This window comes from Eptatretus burgeri, chromosome 6 (assembly GCF_056783735.1).
Source record: "Eptatretus burgeri isolate ZD-2024b chromosome 6, Ebu_testis_v1, whole genome shotgun sequence".
Classification (NCBI taxonomy): domain Eukaryota; kingdom Metazoa; phylum Chordata; class Myxini; order Myxiniformes; family Myxinidae; genus Eptatretus; species Eptatretus burgeri.
In genome coordinates, this window is record NC_140966.1 from 29,276,369 (window position 1) to 29,298,868 (window position 22,500).

Below are 22,500 nucleotides of genomic sequence, written 5' to 3' on the forward strand. Positions count from 1 at the left end.
TTGTGCGGGCCCGTAGGGGCGGGCCCGTAAGTGAGTGCCAGTATGTGCAGCCCTCTCTCGCACCCCCTCTCTCCCCCTCTCTCATCCCCCTCTATCTCCCCCGAGTCTCGCCCTTCCTCTCTCGCCCCCACTCTCATCCCCCCCCTCTCCCGTCCCCCTCTCTTGCAGATATTGGTCGACAGATAAATGGCCGTAACTTGGGAACCGCTCGTCCGATTAATATCAAACCTCGAAAAGGCACATCCGCAGGTCCCCAGCAATATTCCTGGGAAGCTTCAATCAGATCGGACCGTCAATTGTGCAAAAAAAATAAAAATAAATAATAATAATAATAATAATAATAATAATAATAATAAATAAACATGAATTGTGATGTCATAGCACCGTGTCTTGTCATTGGTCGACAGATAAATGGCCGTAACTTGGGAACCGCTCGTCCGATTGACATAAAACCTTGAAAAGGCACATCTGCGGGGCCCTGGCAATATTTCTGGCAAGTTTCAATCAGATCGGACCAGCGGTCATTGAGAAACGGCGGTCGCAGACAGACAGACAGACAGACAGACACACACACACACACACACACACACACACACACACACACACACACACACACACACACAGAGATTGCTGGAATTATAGATATGTATATGTGTATGTATATATATATATATATATATATATATATATATATATATATATATATATATATATATATATATATATATATATATATATATATATATATATATAATCCAGAAGAGTGGTTAAAAGTGGCAATGGGACAATGGATGTCCCTATCAAATCTCCGTTCTCATGATTTTTTACAACTCAAATAACCTTGCATGAGGCAGTGATTGCGTGGAGGAACGCTTTATTTTACATTGTCATTCACACCAATATCAACGTGCACACAGTCCCGACCTAGCAGAGCTCTTCCTGCAGAGGGCGCGCCTACACAGGCATCTTTTAAAACTTTACAAAACGTTCTCCTTTACTACAACGGGTGCATCTAATCCATACATCTCAAGTATACTCAGCATAAACATCATTATTACAATAATAATAATTGTCATTGTTGCTACTGATAACAATATAACAATAAACTTGAGCCTTGAAAAGTCTTTTTGCACACTGTCTTGGTATTGGTGCTGTCAAGGACTATATTTATTCTCACGGATGTCGCACCATGATCTTCCAAAAGGTTCTCGCTTTATAAGGAGCTTTGTTAGCCTTCTTGACACCAATAGCCACCGTCATCGGTAAGCCTGTCCGTCTCTGAATGAACTTGTGCCAACAATAAAGGGTGTAGGCCGAATGGTTCTTGAGCAAATAAATCCATTAGAAGCAAAAGGAAAGACAAGAACGGACAATCACGAATGATTCAACTGTTCTTAAATGTAGCGATCTCTTAAAAGAAAGACCTGCACAGGGCAGCATCAGAGATTATCTAAAATAGGTGGTGCTCCAAGCTGGGTGGGTTGCGATATGTACCGATGTACAGACAGGTGCGCCAAGTGCTGTTTTGTGGTCCCCGTAATAAACCTGATTGGATCTGAGCCTGACCGGTTGGCTTCTCTTCTGACGTAGTGACAGTGTATCATCTCACGCCTTCTATCACGGAATAAAATCTGGCAGGCGATCCTTTCAATTTAACAGTGATTGAAATGACAGCGTTTTATCTCGTTTGGTGGCCTCCAGTCGCTTGCCTTGCCAGTCCACATCCACTTGCTCTCAAGATCCACAATTGTAAATAACTCTACCTCACTGTCTGGCAGGCTATTCATATGCACCTTGGTTTCTAGTCATCAGGAGCTCACTTCCTCGACTTTGATTCCATATGCCTTGGGAGCAACGAACGCTCTGAGGATTTGTACCAGCGACTCACTGCATTCATCGATGGGAGCCTGCTAAAAATGGATGTCCGAATTACCCATCATGGTGATTCTACTTCAATCGATGAAGAATTGTCCCCAACGATGGAAAAACTGGTTGTGCTAACATGGCTTCGTTTGAGTCACCCAGATCTGCCCCAGCTGGTCAAATAACGCTATAGGACTGAGTTATGGTCTCAAACATTAGTCTCAATTAAATCTGCGATATCATGGCTATGTACTCACTTCTTGCTGACATTGCTTTTGCGCATGATGCCAAGGACATGAGGTCAGCTGTGACTAAGGCATCCTACCGAACTCTCTCCACTCCTCAGCTGTGCTTGTATTGACGTTCATCATGGCCATCTCGACCCAGTGTAAACAATCATCTCCATTCTGCCGTTTGTACAAAGAGGAAGGTTGTCCTGACGGTCATTTCCTAAGTCGTTTTCAGTTAATCAGAGCTTCAGACAAGTCATTCTTCTCAAGCATTAATCAGATTTGCAGCATGGACCCCAATGATGACTTCTAATGCTGATTTTGATGACCATGATGAGTCTTCATCACCTATGGACACTACTACCAGCCACCTGCTTGTTTCCACAAGGCGTGTGCATACCAACCATTCACGCATCCTGTTTGCCTTTTACAATGAGCATGCTGTACAGCAGTGCAAAGATGAATCTCTTCGTGCGACTCTCGCACCATATCGGTCTTTCAATCTCAAAAAGTTCACAACGTGCTTACCAAGCAGATGGTGTGATCCCCCCTTGGACATCATTGGCAAAACCCACATTGGTCACACCAGGAACGATCACATGTTGGCACTTGATGCCCTGCTTGTTTCGGATCTCGATGTCCTCACAAGAATTCCGTTCCATGTCTTGAAATTATGTTTCTATTCACTCCACGCGGTGTCTCATTTGTCTTGACGATTATGATAGGTGCACGTACAGTGATCCATCCCCTAAGACTGGCAAAGCCTCCTCATTCCGTGGCACACAAGTTGCCCTGCAACTACTCCTATGCTGCGGTCCCATGAGTTCCTTGAAATTCCCCTTCTGGACATACCCGATACCAAGATGTGTTCTGACATCGCCATTGAGCCCGTTCTGGAATCACCTTGTACACACAACTTGTCGCCTATGCAGATGTGGCGCTATGCTCAACGTGAATGCGCTGACCTCCGATGAACTCAAGTCCACCTTCAACATGACACTAGACCGTCCAATAAGGTCACAAACATCAATGATGTTAAGTGGTGTCTCAGTGTCACATCCATTTCCAGGGACAATTTATCTCGTATACCACAACGATCCATTGTCACCATGCCGCGAATGCATCTTTGTCCTGCATTAAGCCATCAAAGAACTGCTTTCAACCATCCACATCTGCTTTCAACATCCTACATGAGATCAATTGAAAGAGAGGTTCATGAGGTATTTCTGAGTCTGAGACCTTGACCAAAGTCTATCTCCCCCTTTTGTTGACTAGTCTACAGCCCCCACTCCAAACACTATTGGTGTTTCGTTCACCACTGACCTCATGAAAATTCTCCATCAACTCATACTGGTTGTCTATGAGATGGTGACCTGATACAGTCACGTGTATCATCGACGATGAATGTAGGGACACCTTGGCTCAGGCCCTGACTCAGCTCTGCATGCGTATCTGTCTAATCGATGGTCCTGCAGCTACAATCAGAGTTGACCCCGGTCCTGGATTTGCTGCCGAACAATGGATTGATCATCCACAGTGTCAGGTGAAGAAGTTCTCCCCGCTACAGTTACGAAACAGTTCGTATCGAGTTTGGTTAAACTAATATTACAGGGTACTGGCTGGTCCTGATTTCATCACTCCCTGCTGATTTGCTGGGTAGCCCAGATGGTGGTAATGTCTGACTGCAATCTGCGTTTGTTCCTCCAACCACAATATTATTCCCCGTGCCTCAACTCTGTTCGATCGCGTCTAAAGATTGCTTATCTGGCCGATTATGTCAAGTAACCAGAATTGTCGAATTATGGCATTACATCTTCCATCCGTTGGCTGGCCCTCCCATGTGCCTTGCACATACCACAATTACTATTGTTTGGCATTTATGACCTTTTATAATCACATTTCTCGCCAGTTGGTTTGGTTGACGGTCCGTTCGTAATGACATGCATAACATGTAAGAGAGACAATCATGCCAGTCTTGTCTGGTTGTTGTGTTGATATGTACCGATAGAGGGAGCTTGCACCGTGTGGATTGTGTGGTCTCCATCGGGTGTCAAGTGCTTTTCTGTGGTCCCCGTGATAAACCTGATTGGATCTCAGCCTGATCGTGTGGTATTTCTTCGACGAGTACTGATGGTGCCTACAGTGATCACATGGATGTGCAGATGTTTCTGTTCCTCAGTTTGTGATCAAGAAAATTTCAAGAAAAGCAGGAGATTGTAAAATGTAAAGGAGCACACAGGGATAGAAAACAGAAGGAATGTAAATCAGATCAGTTCAGTTCAAGTAGCAAAAGCAAAAAAAAATCATTATTACTCAATAACTATATGATATATGTCCTTTGGGCTGACAGGATGGCCTCAAGCTATGCACACTTGCCTCAAAGTTGTATAACCGGAGTTCAAATCCCGATCCAGCTATACATTCTCATCGTTGTGTTTCACAGGCGGGGGTAATTCATCAATGTGTGTGCTGTCCCTCGGATGGATGTTAAACTGGGTGTCCTGTCTGCTGACAACAGTTGGTGGATGTGAAAGATCCCGCAGTGTCTTTCAGGAAAAGTGGGTGAGCTATTGCCGGCATTGTGGCTAAATCCCAAATCCTGCCCAAACTACTGCTGGGAGAGGGATGGTAAACTGCCCAGCATGACCCCTAGATAATAAACTGCTTTGGTGGAACCAATGCTCTGTAATACCAGTGTATGGTACATCAGTTGGTCATATTTCCTTTACAAAGAGATCAATCAGTGGCAAAATGGTTTGTTTTTGGTCCTGTATTACCAATATATGCCTGGTGTTGGCTTAATGGTTAGGGTGGTGGGCTTTGGAGCCAAGGTTCCTGAGTTCTAATCCCCCTCAGCTGTTGAATTAATACCAGGTGGGGTTAACTCGACCTATCATCCTTCCATGGTCGGCAAAATGAGTGCCAGCTTGCTGGTATACTGTGTCGGAGTGGCGACCCCTCCAGGATTGTGCCCAATAGCCAAGGAGACTGCTTAGGCAGCACTAACGCTCTGCACAGATTATGGTCCCAATCTCCTCCTCCTCTCCTCATTGCCAATATTGAGAAAAACTGAATAAAACCAAGGGATGGGCAACATTTGCTTTCAAAGAGCTTTCAAGAAGATAAGCAGAATCTTAATCAAAACTCAATCAACAAAACCTTCCCAATGACTACATTCCATATATGCTTTCTCTACTTCCTCCCCCACTCCTCCCAAATCCTCTAATTTTTAAATATACTTTTCAAATAGAGAGGAGAATTGTTCTTTTTTCTTTCCAACTTGCCTAGGCCATACACCAATATGGAGCGCTTTCAACATTCACAGCAGACCTAGTCTGATGGTGAGCCAGGAATAGAATAAGGTGCTGAAGGTGGTCGACTTCCAGGTGGACTACTGGCAGGAGAGCCTGGGTCACGCAGTAACAGTGGACCACGGGATCCTAAATTAAGCCCTCCTCCTGAAGCAACCAACACTGGGTCTGCTAGGGTACAGCCTCCTCCACGGAGCAACTGTGGAGGGGGAAGCACATAAGGAGACCCCCGAAATGGGTGAGGATGCAGTGCCACAGAGCTCCAGAGTGCCAGCTCCCCTGGAGAGAATGGGGCCAAGGGTCCAGGGCGCAATGCAGGTAATGGATAACGTAATGCAGGTGGTGCAGGTGGTGGTAGTGGAAGAGGTCCAGGTGGAGCAGTCAGAGGAGGGAGCCGAGCAGAGCCAGGAGCTTTGAAGGCTGAGCCGAGAGACCAGGCAGAAAGCAGGGATGGGGGTGGTGGAGCTGGAGGTGGTGGAGGCATTGGGAGAGTCACCATTGAAGGGGCTGTTATTGTAGGCATTGGTAGTTTGTGGAGGTCCCCAGGATGGTGGGAGCCCCCTTGACTTGCCAGCAGGACCTCAATTGCACTGACCAGATCACCTCCACATCCACGCAAAATGAGCTCCAACACAGCAGGCTTGTGTCCAGGGAAAATCCGTGCCAGTAGCTCCCCAGGTGGCCGCTGGTAAGGCCGAGTTCCAAGTGTACCAAGAAGACCAGATGAGGTTGGGATTGAAATGGTGGATGGAGTTGGTGGACCACAGATTGGAGCAGGAGCCCGGGCGAACCTTGGTGAAACACCGTTAGGAAGCAGTGGTGCGTGAGCAACAGCAGGCACTGATGGACTCATGGCAGTACCAGATATGGTGAGGCGAGATCCCTTGGTCTGAGACTCGTCAGATTCATCAGTGCCACTGCCGCTGTCGAGGCTAGTACATTCATAATCATCTGTGCGGATTGTGGGGTGAAATGGAAGGTTTTTGTGGATTGGGATGGGTAGAAGAGAGGAATGTTTAGAATTACATCATACTTCCAACAATATAATAACCAACAAACTTTTTTTTTTAATTATAAAGGTCTGTTTTCTGTTAAAACAAGATTGGATTATAACAGCATTACTTTGGATATTATTTTAACAAAAATAATATTTTAATACAATTAATTTTGTTTCATGCAAACAAATTCTGTGTGCAACCACTCTGTCTTTGTTTCCCAGTTCATTTTACGATGAATATCTTGTCTCCATTGGAAGGTATGTACAATTTACGCTTATCATTTCCCTGTACTCAATATGACTTCAGTGAGTTTCTTCTGTGGGTGGGGTCTAAGCAGACGTATGTGTGATGTTGTTAAGGCTTTCCCAAGGCCACAATAATAGCGGACAGCATGGATGTATGACTTAAGGACCCTCAATGCAGGAGGAGCCCATGTAGCACATCAAGCCTGCTCAATCGTGCCAATATCTTTGTACCTCACTATTTCTAGACACCTCAAAAAACTCAATTTTAAATGTACTCTGTTGTCATGACCTTTCCCGTAGTGGGGGCAGATAACAGCAATTTTTGAGAGGAATCGTGCAAATGATGATACAAGCATCGAATTTGGCACATTTGTTCTCCAGGGGATTCTAATCAAATCTGCCTGATTGGCCATTTGAAAATCCAAATTTTGAAAAATTTGAAAAAAATAAAAAGCTTCAAAAAACTCAAGATCACGAATCAATGTTCGATGTTGGCTGAGATTGGTGAATGTTTCAGAAACATCATCAAAGACGTTCCAAGTCTGCCATGCAGTTTTCTTCCCTTTACCGCGGAAGGCAGACACGACGTCACATCCGGTGAACGCATGGAAGTATGGGATCCCTCGAACTTTCTCAGTCCCTATTGCAGAAACTACCTCATGGACTGGAATCCATCGCGCCTTGGCTCCTTGGCCAAAGGCAATCCACATGTTCTCAAGACCTAGTTCCTGCAAGGATGGCAGTACAGATATTGCTATGACTAGCACGTCCGTGTCATTAGCCTTAATGATAATGGAGTTGCTACCATCCGTCGTTGCTTCCCTGGCATGTACAAATATTCGAGTGTCAGCTTCTTCATGACAACATGGAGACACAGCATCCAGTGATTTGCTTGTGTTGCTAATGGCATCTTCTCCTTTTGTGACGATGACTGTGCTTGTCATCTGTGCTTCACACATCTTTTCCGCAAGGAAGTGAAACAGCTCAGTCTTGTTGCTGTCATCTCGAAGAAAGCTTCTCCAGTTACTTGGGGTCTTACTGGTTCCTGTCACTCTTCTTCTGATTCCTTGCCCCCTTTTTGACCTTGCCTCGGACTTCAGACTTGACTTCTTGTACACATCAAACACTACGTCCACCCTCTCGTACCTGGCACCATAGGATTCCACCTTTGGGATGATGTCTTCTTTAGCATAGTCATTAAATATCTTTGAAGTGCGTGGAGGTAGGGCATTGATAAGTGCTGAGCCATCAATGATGACTGCATCTCCCCTCGGTTCTCTGTCTGGGATGTTCACTTGCGCTTCAAGAATTTCAGCAAGCTGTGACTTCAAACTTTTTTTTTTTTCAAATTTTTCAAAATTTGTATTTTCAAATGGCCAATCGGGCAGATTTGATCAGAAAGCCCTGCAGAACAGAAATGGCAACTTTGATGCTTGTATCATAATTTGCACGATTTTTCTACTATCTACTACACTACAGGGAGACTAATCCATGCATTAACTACTCTCTGAGTGAAAGATCCCTTGCCTTACTACCATCCTAACTGTCCTCTTCTTTACTCTGAAACTTTATCCCCTGTTCCTGTCAGTTTCAATTCTACTAAAAAACTCCTTCTGAATTTAATTCTGCTTCATTAAGTTAAACAATGATCAGATACCCTCATAATCTCCTCCTTTCTAATATAAAAAGTCCCACCTCCTTCAACTGCTCCTCATAGCTCAGTCTACCTAGCCACATAGTCAATCTAATAGCCCAATGTCAGATCCCCTCAATGCCAGTTATATCCTTCCTCAAATGTGGTGACCAAAACTAAACACAATATTCAAGAGGAGTCCTCACTAAATTTCTTTACAGTTTTAACAATATCTCTTTCGTTTTATAATTGATTATCCCCTGCTGTTCTCATTTTTGTAGTTCAATTACCAGACCACCATATGGATGAAAGAATGCAGTATACAATGATGGCTGAACATACAATGTAATGATGATAGTTCGTTCATGCCATGACACTGTAGCAGTGACATCATAGCAATGATGCCAAGGTTGCCCGACTGGCACTCTTCCCCAAAGAGGCTTTCTGGGCCAGAGTTTCCGAATGTCACACACGTTTATAGAGCAAAATCAGGTGAATGGAGTGGTTTGCAGGGCAAGCAGCAACCAGTACCAACTCAGTACTGTTTTGTCAAACACAAACATATTGTGGTCGTCTTTGAAGAGGGCCACCACATTTCTCTGTATAATGCATAAACGAGCGTGCTGTCGTGAAAGCCAAAGTTAAGTTGTTACGCTAGAAAATCATGGTGGACTGAAATGAGTGAAAATTGGCAACAATGCCCATCATCCGATGATCGCAGCTGAGTTTACATTTTCAGAAAAAGCCTTAATAATTTGTGGACACCATTGACCTCAGGATAAATTTTTACACATCTTGTCATCGACCAAATCAGTTTATCCATCTCTTGCATTGGGATGTTGCACCAATTTCCAACCAGAGCCACTTTCATTTGATCAAGAGACTGTGTGTGGACATGACGAGAACATAAGCGCTCCTCACTCGGATGACCGAAACATGTTCAATCTGACAAGTCCAGGGAACGGGCAGGCCAGCCATGCAAGTGATGTTGTGGAATGAAGTGCAGCATTATCGTCATGTGCATGGTGTGAATGGATGATGTCAAACCTGGGACCTTACTGTTAGGCCCAATGCACGATTATAAGAATAATGATCTAATCTCTGTATCTGACACCAGTAATAGCTCCCCTCCGAATGATGACAAAATCCTTGGCAAACTTGAATGACAACCCATACTATAAGGCTGCCCTCACCAAACCGATCATGCTACCTAATGGCACAATTCGTCAATTACTCCCGAACTCTCCACGCTCAAGCATATCCTTCATGAAAGTCAAAGCTGAATCTACACTCGTAGATGAAGATACTGTACCATGGCGCCAGTGGTCCACCCTCTAGTGTGATGTGTTGCCCATTGCAGGTGCTGCTGTCAATGCCGCCGTTAAAGACATGGATGTAGCGGTCTTCTGGACTGGGACCACCGGCATTAAACCCGTTTCACACTGTCTGGATCAAAATTCATTGGTTGATTGCTTTTTCAAGGTCATTATACAAAGATTGTGTTGTGGAAAAGCGGCCGCTTCCGACAAGAGGGATTGGGGGGGGGCAGGGGGCGGGCGTGAAAAACACAATAACATCCTCCTGTGTGGATGTAACCCTTTGTTGACATTAATGAGGTCTCTCCTTGAACTGCCAGTCTGAAAGTACCAATGCCCTCCAAATGAAACTGCGATGAATATTTGACTGGGATGCAAAGGTAGACTTCGCACCTCACCCCTCTCTCCCCACACCCTGAGTCATCCCGACGATGTGACCCAACTCACCTGGTGTTAAAGGATGCCAAGCCAACATTCCTAAACTGACTTAGACGACATGGGTAGCCAACGTTTAGGGGGTATTGACATGACATGTACATATACTGTATGTACACAGACGCAGTGAGAGATGTGAAACATTTCATGTTGCACGTACAAATTTCTCATTGGATTTCTTTTCTCAATAGCCATGGTTTGTATACAGATGACTTCGAAATTTCTGAGCTGTGAAGCCAGTTTAAAAGTTGTTGCTCAATTTTTCATGAAGAATATACATCTGGGTAAATATATTTTGTGGTTGAACACAAGCAAGAGTCCCATGTTATGTTAAAGTCCTCTGAGGAATACTAAACATACAACGTAGAGAGAAAAAAAATCGAAAAGTACAGCACAATTGATTTGTTAGTATCGTTTTGTGGCCATGGTTTTTAAAATTGAAATTCACCATAAACAAGGCTGATAGCCACTAAATGTGAAGGGCTACAGAGAAGAAGAAGAAAAGGGAACACTGGCAAAACCTTCACAGAGTCCTGCAATAAGGAATCCTTCACACGACCACTGTGCAGGAGGGGGAAACTTGACCAGGTGGAAAAATAAATTTTCCTACCTCCATTGGGTGTTTTTTAGGAGACACAATCTTCGAACTTGATGGCCGTTTGCTCCCAAAGGGAGCTCATCAGCCCTTTGTCAGGTGTTTTTAATCTGGCAGGGTATCACAGTCACCCTCCAAACGAGCAAAGCCAGTGAGGGGTGTCGGTTTAGTCGCCGACAACCCGACCGTGCGGCAGGTAGCACTGGGTTGCATGTTACCAGTGGCAGTTCCAAAAGACTGAGAAGTGAGCTAAATGTGACATACACAGAAACCAAATCAGACCACCACCTTGACATTTTACAGAGTTCAGATGGTTGAAGGTGATTGGAAATGTCAGGCAGGTAGATAATCATTTGATTCCAGAAGATTACATAACGGTAGCAAAGTCTTGTAATATCCATAGAAATATGAATGAATATTTCAAGGAAAAGGTTCAAAACGGCATTTTCTCAGACATCTGTAAGTCAGATAGTCCTTTCAACAGAATTTTCAGCATTTAAACAAAAGAGTGGCAATTTCAAAACGGTTAACCATATGCAAATCAAACTCACAAAAATATAGGAAATATGAGAAATATCCATGGACTAGAAGTGTTGAGTTCCTACCATTTACTGTTAATACAAGTGTGGAGTGGCAGACACATACGAGGTGTGTTCAAAAAGTATCCAACCTTAATTTTTCGTGCATAAACAAATGAAGCTAGGGAGGCGTGGTTTGGTGCACGTATGTAGGCGATCCTAATCCGTATGCGTGAATATTTCCCGCTTGCAGAAGCTGTCAGTCGCCGACAGACCGCCGATGAGTGAGGAAGTGTAAGTGAGCGCCGTCGGATTTTCGTTTTTGACAAGTTGGGATCGCTGTTCACAGTCTCCAGCATGTCCTGTGCGATCTCCAAACGGAGTTGCTTTTGCTCAATCGTTAGCAGCTTTGGCACGAACTTCGCTGAGGTTCTCCTGAAGCCCAAATCCTCAGTCACAATGGAATGAACGGATCCAATGCTGAAGCCCGCCTCGTCTGCAAGTTCTCTGATCGTGATTCTACGATCCTGCATCAACAGAGTCCTCAATTGGTCAATGACGATCTCATTTTGGGATGTTGAGGGCCTACCAGAACGTGCTTCACTTTCCACTGATGTGCGACCATCTTTGAAGCGGTTGTACCACTCTTTTATCTGTGTGGTGCTCATTGCTTCGTTCCCGAAGGCCTGTTGAATCTTGCGGATCGTTTCCACTTGGGAATCGCCAAGCTTTACACAAAATTTGATGCAGTAGCGTTGTTCAAGTTTTTCCGTCATTTTATCAAAAACGAAAATCCGACGGCGCTCACTTACACTTCCTCACTCAACGGCGGTCTGTCGGCGACTGACAGCTTCTGCAGGCGGGAAAATATTCACGCATATGGATTAAGATCGCCGACATATGTGCACCAAACCACGCCTCCCTAGCTTCATTTGTTTACGCACGAAAAATTAAGGTTGGATACGTTTTGAACACACCTTGTACGTACACCCACACATTCTCATAATAGTAAATATAATTTTAAAAATTGATTTTAAACTTACCCTGTGCATTCACAAGCCCCAGTTACATCCTTCCCTTTAGTTCAAAAGCACGCACACCAGATACGGTGCCCCCCCCCACCCCTCCAACTATTTTGTTGTGCAGAGACAAACACCTCAGCTTTCTCTCAAGTACTTTTCCAAGTATTTCCAGCTTCTGGTAGAAGCTTTGTGAGCCATTTTAGGTAACAATCCTTCTCACACACATACACGGTAGAAGTTCACATGTCCTGTGGATTGCTATTTCTTGGGATTTATGCACATGTGTGCCGAGCATTCTGGGGTGGATTACATCATTTCCAAAGTCCCATATTGGAGAGTAAGAGGAACTGTAAGAGAGGCTTTATGTTGCTTTAGACTCGACTGCAAAAAAATCTGGGGGAATTCCTATGTTTTATTACCTTTTTCCGCCTTAGAAAACACCGCGTTCAGGTGCATAGAGAGCAGCTTGAGCATTGTTCCATGTTATTGTGGTCTTTGTCAATTGTCAGGCCTGGCCAGACGATTCGTGAAAAAAACTTAGGACAAGTTTCCCCTGGACAACTCCACAACATATAGTGGTCTGGGGACCACTATATGTTGTGTGCCATTGCCCTGGAGGCAGGCGGTTCCGAGAACCGCAACAATAATAAATGTCAGTATGTATCCGTCTGTCCGTCTCCTCCATAACTCCAAAACCATGAAACCTTGCTGCCCCAAATTTTGCATGCATTTAAAGGGAACTCCAAGGTGGTGCATGAATGAAAATTGGGTGTTTACCACATTGGAGGCAACAAAGTAACAGTCAAAATGCAACAAACAACAACCGGAAACTTATCTTTGAGAAAGTCAGTGTTTGGGTTAATTTAAACACCCCTTTTGAAGATAATTTAGAGCGTGGTCATCACAAAAAAGAAAAAAAAAATAAGCCTGATGAAGATTTGTGATGTGTTTTTATTGCAATTCCCTTCCCGCCCCTCGTGCTGTGCCTTCTCTTCCTCTCATGCTGCCTTCCCCTTTCCTTGTGCTGTATTCCCTTTCCCTTTCCTCATGCTGCCCTCCCTCCTCTCAAGCTTACCTCTTCCCAAATATCCACCCCTCTCCACCCCTCCCCCATGGACATCTTCGGGTGGTCTCTGTGTGCTGTTTTAACATACCCCATTTTGTTCAATCTTGCACTATCCCCCCCTCTCCACAAGTCCCACCACCAAATGAAAGTTGAGACCCCTCCCCTCATGCAGACCTCCTCCAACCCACTCCCCCACCGCTCTCGCCCTTCCTCCTCACTCCCACCCCCCTCCCAAAGTATATAGCGACGTTTGGCGAGGCTTCGCCCTCCCCAGCCACCCCCATTTCCCGCTCTTCCACCCCTTCCTAGCTCCCCCTTCCTCCCCCCTCCTAACTTCCCCATCCTTCCCTGCATCCTCACTCCCCCACTCTCTCTCTCTCCCTCTTTCGCCCCCACCCCACCCCCACCTTTAATATCCCTGTCAGCAAAGCAATGGATTGTATCTGTTCGTAATAAAATAAACTAGCATTCGTTGAAGACAAAGTCTTCGATATCCCCCGCCATAGTAAATGAGGATTAACAAACTTTTATTCCCTAAGCGTGTGCAATATGTATGTGAAGTTTCCCCTTGATCTGTCCAGCTGTTCTGGAGAAGATTTCAAAAAAATTATTAATTTTCAATCCAAGATGGCTGACGAACCATGTGACCTATGACATCATAAATTTACATTCTGCCTCCAGTGGAATACGTGTGTGAAGTTTCGTGTTAATCGGATGAAGTGTGTTTTTCTATCCAAGATGGCCGCCAAAGCATGTGACCTGTGACGTCATAATTTTTACTATGTATGCAGACATGACGGAAGATGATAGTTGCAAATTTTTGCTTCGTTAGGTTATGTGATTCCAGAGAAAACATTATTTAATATTTTTCTTGAATCCAACATGGCTGCCAAACCATGTGACCTATCAATTAGAAAATATAAAAAGGCACCAGTTCACCACTTGCTTGACATGTGTACCAAATTTGGTAAATATATGTTGAGGGGATTTGTAGTTAAGCTCCGGAAACGAAATGTGACGGACAGACGGAACCCATTTCTATATCCCCCGCCAACTTCGTTGGTTGGCGGGGGGGGGGGGTAAAAACCCAATGACACAAGAGAAAAGAGTAAGGTTTATTTATTTATTTATTTTCACCATAACGTGTTTGCATTTTGCCTGGCAGGATGGCCGTGACTCAAGGTATACACACTCACCACAAAGCTATGCAGCTTGATTTGGTTTGAACCCCGACCCAGTTATAAACTGTTATCCTGGTGTTTCACACGCAGGGTGATGATTCAATGTGTGTGCCGTCCCTCGGATGGATGTTAAACCCGGCGTCTCGTCTGCCGACATTAGTTGGTGGACGTTAAAGATCCCACGGTGTCCTTTGCTAAGAGTAGGTGAGCTATCACAGGCACAGTGGTGAAATTTCCAATTTCTGCCCTGACTTTGAGTTGCAGCGGCGATCGAACAGGACGAGAGCCCAGTAACTGGTTCAGCAGCACCAACGCTCTGTTTCGGGCATGGTAGCTGATGATGCAGATGACAATAGTGTCAATTTTGGGATCGCACAATACTCATTCCTCATGCTGCAAATGTGATGTGCAGAGGCCAGGAATTTGCAAACATCATTGAAATGGGCTTAAATAAACTATGATGTGCTCTGGATATGAGTTATATTGCATTTTAACGTTTAATTAACAATAAGCAACTACTGTATAATAAACAACGACAACGACAACGACTTTGTGTTACTTCTGTAACCCTCTGACCAGGAACTTGCCATGGCAACTTAATACGCCTAACGAAGCGAGTGGGATAAACAAACAAACACTTCTTTAATGGCCCAATTAATCCCGCCTTCTTGGCGGGTCATTCACAAGAGGTAAATTGGCCTAAGTGTTTCATGAACCTGACGTTCATTCATCTGAAGCTGGTTAGGGCAGGAATTTGAAATTTTTTGATTGAGAGTGCCGGCGATAACTCACCTACTCTGCACGAAAGATACCATGCGATCTTTAACGTCGCCAACAATATTTTCTTGCAGTCGGGCAGACGGGACACCCTGCTTAACGTCCATCCAAGGGACGATGAACTCAGGTGGTCATTGTCCTGTCTGTGAAACACCAATCCGCGAGTTAATAGAAGGACCGAGAATCAAACTCAGACTAGCCAGCTCATTATGTCGGACAATGGCTTCTACTACACCCACAACTGCAACAACTACATAAGAATAAATTGGTTCGAGTTATCCGTACAACGACAAGGTGTTGACGCTTTGGTTTATGTCCTTTGTCGGAGATAAAAACTTCTTTTGTATTCTCATGTGCAGTACAGACAAACAGACACAGGTGAAAACATAACCTCCGTCCACGAAAGAACGATGCAGTCATATCCTCTCAAATCAATATCGTTACCTCCGCCATCGAAGATCAAGGTGGTTATGTTTTCACCTCTGTCTGTCTGTTTGTTTGTTTGTGTACAGGATATCTCAAAAAGTTGTGGACGTATCCGGATGAAATTTTGTGGGCACTTGGGTGTGTGACAAGGACGAAGTGATTAGATTTTGGTGAATATCTGGATCCGGATCCAACTACTAGAATTTTTTTTTAAGTGATTCTTCACCATTGAGAGATCGGTCCAAAAACGATATATAGCACGATATCTCAAAAAGTTGTGGACGGACTCGAATGAAAGTTGGACGAACTGATTCGATTTTGGTGAAGATCCGAATCCGGGTCTGGATACGAGAATTATTTAATTTTGAAAGTGATTCTTCACTCGATTGAGAGATTGGGCCAAAAACGATGGAGTTCTGCACGGCATGATATTTCAAAAACGAATTGGGCCCGATACGTTCGCGTGGATCAGGCATTACGTGGTGGACGGATGCGCTCCACCGAGTGCCCTTCTCGTTTGTAACTGTGAACGTGCCCGTATTCCCCGTCCCCTCATTCGCCTCTTTCCAACCTCTTCCCAGCGGCCATTGTACAGGTGCAGCGCAGAGCGGCGGCAGAAACTCTATTTGTGAAACAAGGCGGACAGAGCTTTGAGCTGCGCCGACCGCCCGTCGCTCCAAGCGGAGACTGTCGGGGGGAGGAGGGATCAAAGCCCGGGCGGGTAGGAGCAGGGGGTCGGAGGAGTGAAGGCAGAAGGCGGGAGTGCGGGCTTCTGCAATATAGCGCAGAAATAAAAGAGCGCGGGAGCGAGGCTCTCTCATTCAATGCACCGCTTTGTCGCGCGTCCGACCGGAATGAATACATGAATTATAGTGAATGAATCGTGATGAATGAATGTTGCGCATGAATGAATGACGCCACGCATCGGAATCCGCGCCCCTGCCGGTGCAGCCATCGCGTTGTATACCTGATCTGCTTCTTTCGCAGCCGCTTCGTGTTTCAAGCGGTCGTGCGACGCTTGCTTCACATCCCAATTCCATGTTTGATTCCCTCGAGGTACAGGAGTTTGCCCTCGTATTGCTTTCCTTTTTGGTTCTCAGCTATCTGTCTCTTCGTGTACATTAATGAAGAATCATCTGACCACCTTTACTACTACTACCCTGTGTGTGTGTATATGTATATATACACACATATTCGTTTGTAGTGTTTGGAAAAATTTTCTGAACTTTTCACAAACTTTTTAAGAGCAGTAAATTTGCTCGACATGGACAACGATCGCATTTGTGCAGATAATGTTTTGTTGGAATTAAGGTCTGATGTGGACATGTAGTCTTTTTTTTTCACCTTGAACTTGTCACCCATCATCTGATTTTGATAATAAAGCTGCACCAGCACTTGAGGAGCCTTTGTGAAACGAGATGAAGAGACGTACAGTGTCGACAAGTGCGACTTGTATTAGTTTGAAAATTTCATATAAAGCATTGAACGCACCACCGACGCGTGCACAGCACGCTGGCTAAACTAGTTTGGTACTTCCTACGGTTTGCAATCTGAATATTTTGAACCTCTCTATACAAGTCTCAGACACATTGCACTTTTGTTGAGTTTTCTCCTGTAAAGGAAATCCAGTTAAATGGTCTTTTTAGCACTTTCCACTAAACTTTCCATGCATTCAAAATAACAGGAGTTCCCTTACAAGAACCTTCCCTACTGAAGGACGCCATTAGACCCATCACAGCCTGTGCGGTATGATAGCCAACCTGTGGTTGTTTGTCCGTACTCTATCCTTATTCAATGCCGAGCATCAACCACAGTGGACACACTAACCATTGCACCACCAAGTGTTGCGTATATACTTACTTAAATACCTCTCCTCGTCCTGGCATTAAAGTGGTCCCACATCAATTACATACGTATCGTCACCAAGCATGTCATTATTGCCATGAGCCATGGTGTGCTGATCTGTAGAACCCTCTTTTATAATCTAATATATATCTTACAGTACGATATATATCCAACATATTTATTTATTTGTTTATTTGGATGCAGCCTATGGCTGCTTGATTGCACCATTTTCTGGGGGAGCAGCTGTGCTGCTGATACAGTGCCCCCCTGTTACCAGTAAGCTCGTACTCATTTTGCCGATCTCAGAAGGATGACAGGTTTATTCAACCCACCTGGTGTTAATTGGACTCAAGACCCTAAGTTCTTAAGCCAGGCACCTTAACCGTTAAGGCAACACCAAGTTTCTCCAACATGGCATTCCGCATTATTATCCAGAATGTTCACGGATGTTTCCTTGATATTTGTGCTAATGATTTCTCACACATCAAAAACTGCACATTTTCTCAAGCCTGTACATCCATACGATCATTTGTAAGTGACAAACTGAAAATGTGAGTTTCATTATTATTATTATTATTATTATTATTATTATTATGTTTAATCGGGTAGTATGAGCTGACAGTTATCGGCGCCGGTACTGCTTCAGTTATCTTCATTTTAATGCTCTGGGTTTTGCATGATATTGTTGTGCAGATGACTCCATGTGGCCAAAAACTTCAAAAATGTGTATGGCAATGACTATCATTACAGCACGTGTGATGAAGAAAGAAGAATCTCCATGATAAAGGAAAGTTTGGATGAAAGGAAGGATGAAACGGAGGGCGTGAGAGGCAGGTACGGCTGAATATTTGACGAACTGCGTGTGCAATAGCCAAATTCTTCAAAAAGTTGATGCGAAAGTTTGAAAATGTAATTGTCTTTCCTAAATAAATTAATTAATGGAAAGCAGGCATGGAGAAGTGTTTTACACATTTGAGAGCTCTATAATTACACCCCCGTTACCACTGCCACCGAAGGTGGACAGTGGTTATGTTTTCACTACTGCTTGTCTGTCTGTGAGCAAGATATCTCAAAACGTTATGGACAGATTTGGAGGAAACTTGCTGGACAAGTTTGATGTGTGATGAGAATTGATTCAATTTTGAAGATCCATATAAGGATACAATTTTTTTTTTTAGTTTAACAAGTGATTCTTCATCATTAAGAGATAGGGCCAAAAACTATGTAAAGTGTAGTGGACAGAACATTGTGGTCTATAAATATATCTCAAAACATTGTGGACAGATTATCATAATGCTTGGTAGATGAGTTGGTTAGAATGTTAAATGACAAGAACAAGCTAATTCAATGTCAGTCCAGGTCTGGATCCAGATCTGGCCCATCGGTGGAATACAAAACGTAAACTGTTCAGCCTGGCTGAGGTATGTGCTCTACCGAATGCCGTTCTATTTCCACTGCAGCATGACAAGAAGCAACACTTGAGTTTTGTCAAATGCTTTGCTCTGCTCATTATAACTCTCCAAATAAACTGATGAATCTGATTAATGAGAAATTCCCTCTACAAAGCGATGAATAGCCTCGACAAGTGCGAGTTGTAGTTGGGAAGATTCATAATCAAACTATCTCGGTTCCAACTGTCCTTCATAAACAACGGATTTTGGTATTCACATCACCCTTAATGTATGTCAATTAATTACGACTGACATTCTGCGTTTCTCAGCTATGAATGGATATTCAAAATTAGTTTAGTGTTTACTCATGCGATACACAGTTGGTATTCGCTACATATTTGAGAAATTTCGTTCAAAGGATCATGATCCTTGTCCATGATCTGGATCGATGCAAGGCTTGTTTATTGAATGAAGCCTTTATTTATAAGGCGCTAGCTGTGTCTGCCTGTGAGCTTTTCTCCGCTTATATACTTTTGTGATGTTGCAGTTAAATACCCGTTTGTCCCATAAAAACAGCAACACAAAATATTCGAATATCGTGCTTTGCAAGAGCATCTTATCCCACTCTGACAGGATGAATCTGATTTGTACCTTTATCTTATACAGCGAAGGATAAAAAAACACCGTTAAAGTACCCAATAAATGTAATGTATAACTCATTTCCCAAAGTCATCTGGTACAGAAGACAAAATCTTTATTACCGATTCGTATTCGCACAAGCATCGCGCAAGGCCTAGGCCGTCGCCGTGTCTCTGTCTCTGTCTCACGAAACATGTGGGACGTTCAAACAGTTCTACCGATATACAAAAGACCGGGAAACACTGATGTTTTGTTGTATTTATTAATACATCGTTATATATACATATATATGTGTGTGATTTGATGTACAATTCCCTTTGCAAAGTATTCGTGCTTCCAAGTCATTTTCTGGGCAAGGGTTATACTGGGTGGTTTGCCATTGTCTTACCAGCATTTTTTATCCATGTTCCATGCTCTATCTTTTTGAATGCTGAGCATCAAGCAAGGAAGCAGCAACTATTTTTAACGTCTTTGGTATGACTCGGATCGGGTTTGAACCACCGACCTCCCAGACTCAGAGCGGACACTCAAATCGGACACTCAAATCGTTACGCCAACGAGTTTGGTACAATATATGTATTTATTTTAAAACTTGGCATGCCTTGGACAGTTGCGAGTATCTCGTTTTTGGAACTTTTTAAACACCATTGGTAGAAACGACATACCTATATGTTGCACACAGAACAACCCAAAGGAACATTATGACCGCAACGCCTTTCAATCAATGCACAGCGAACCTATGAGACAGAAAGTGAAAACATTGCCGGAATATCTTGGTAAAAGACTTTTGATGGAGCCACCAACGAGAATTAGTTTACAATACAACAAACGTTATGTAACTTGCGTTCATTTAAAGTGTAATTTTATATAACATGAATCAAACATTTCCTCTCTGCATTAGTTCATTGGATAGGATATCTCAAAGGTATTTGTACTGTCCTGTAATGACATTCTCAGTTTGGGATCGATTCCCGGCCCAAATATAAACAGCAGGGCAAGGTTTTTCATAAATGAACCTCTTGAACATTATGTCGTTCCCAGGTGGGGACGTTGCGTGCCACGCCAGTTGTCCCGTCTGCTGACATTCACTTGTTGAAGTCAAAAGATCCCAAGTACGGTGTCTTTGGAAAAGAGCATATCATGGTACACCTGTACTCTGGCCAAATTCTAAATTCCTGCCCAAATCTTCAGGGGGCACTGCATGAGCATTTTCGCCACATTCTCCACTAATGATGTAAACCCATAGATAGCTGATGCAGTTTTTCCACTGCATTGGTAATTACTACATTTCAAACTAAATGGCACTCGGTGGAGCGCATACCTTCGTCAGGCTGAACACTTTACGTTTTGTATCCCACTGATAGGTCAGATCTGGATTTGAACTTGAACCAAAATCTACTCAGCTTCTTCTTGCCACCGAAGCAACTCATGCACAGAGTTTTGTCATAACTCGTCCACAATTTTTTGAAATATCATACTTTGTATCGTTTTTGGCCCCACTATCTATGTTATGTCGAGAACCTCTTGAACCTCGTATTAGAGGATGTCTGGAGGGTATTTGTTTCAGATAGCCATGTAAGGTGGTGTGTGAGATAACAGGGATTGTGGGAGTGACACACTGAGCTGCCATGTTATTTATATGTTTCAACGACAACTTTATCAAAGCTGGATGTGAACACAATACGTCTCTTGCACAGACTGCAAGCCAGTACCTGCAAGTCAGACCACCAACCAAACGGAGCAACGTGCGGTAGTCACAGGAATTTACAAAGCTTTACCTCCTATGACCTGTGAAGAAGCAGATCCAGAAAGAACGATAGTCTCATGGACTGCATGATGGATTCATTTGTGCGAGGGGTGTAGCCAAGTTGTCGTTGAGTGAAGGATCAACCACATTGTGTGGACTGGCACCACATGTAGACAGATAGGGCCATTCAGGGCTAGGCAGCTGATTATTTGCACCCTGTAGATCATTAATGGACCAGCTGGGTTTTTTAACCACTGATAGTCCAGTAATGTCTGCATGACAGTTATGCTGAGACTATCTTGACTTCAAGAAGGTTAGAATCGAAATCCTTAACACTGTTGCCTCAACCAAATTTAAATCCACAACTTTAGAGATGGCAGTCAAACATCATAACCACTAAGCCATCGTATATATGTTTGTACCATATACAACATGGAAGAAATGTTACTATAATTTCATCCCTCCCAAAAGTATTGCTGAACATGCTCAAATGGTCCCAAATTAAAATGTGTGCTTGAAAGCAAAACTAAAGCAAGGAGGTTGGTGGTAATGCGGTTTAGGGGGTAGTTAGTCCGTACTTCATTTCCACATACAACTGTGCCATGAGCAGGGCAGCTGTCACACAAGAAAGTGAAGTAAAAACCTCAGAAGTTTACATTTGGAAAACTCGCAAATACATGCACATGATGGTGATGGGTTTCTTGTGGCAAAAACGTGGAGCATAACATCACATCATACCATCACAACATAGCATAACATCACAACATAGCATACCATCACAACATAGCATACCATCACAACATATCACATCATAATGTACCACATCATAACATATCACATCATAACATATAACACAACAAAACATCATAACATAACATAACCACATCATAACGTATTATAACACAATATAACATAACATCACATCATACCATCACAACATAGCATACCATCACAACATATCACATCATAATGTACCACATCATAACATATCACATCATAACATATAACACAACAAAACATCATAACATAACATAACCACATCATAACATTTTATAACACAATATAACATAACATCACATCATACCATCACAACACAGCATAACATCACAACATAGCATAACATCACAACATATCACATCATAATGTACCACATCATAACATATAACACAACAAAACATCATAACATAACATAACCACATCATAACGTATTATAACACAATATAACATAACATCACATCATACCATCACAACATAGCATAACA

The 22,500-nt window shown here is 43.4% G+C and overlaps 1 protein-coding gene and 1 long non-coding RNA gene across 2 annotated transcripts in view; one reads left to right on the forward strand and one right to left on the reverse strand.

Moving 5' to 3' along the window:
- Nucleotides 1-826: 826 nt before the first annotated feature.
- The window catches only part of LOC147024463 (doublesex and mab-3 related transcription factor 3, truncated-like), a 24,254-nt gene continuing 2,580 nt past the window's right edge, over nucleotides 827-22,500 (reverse strand). The window contains exon 2 of the mRNA XM_085884414.1: nucleotides 827-6,355. Within this exon, the coding sequence (XP_085740540.1) occupies nucleotides 5,424-6,355 (932 nt within the window). The 3' untranslated portion in view covers nucleotides 827-5,423. The remainder of the gene's footprint in view (nucleotides 6,356-22,500) is intronic.
- The window catches only part of LOC147024464 (uncharacterized), a 213,082-nt gene continuing 208,862 nt past the window's right edge, over nucleotides 18,281-22,500 (forward strand). Inside the window, exon 1 of the long non-coding RNA XR_015059045.1 lies at nucleotides 18,281-18,295. This is a non-coding gene — a long non-coding RNA (uncharacterized LOC147024464). The remainder of the gene's footprint in view (nucleotides 18,296-22,500) is intronic.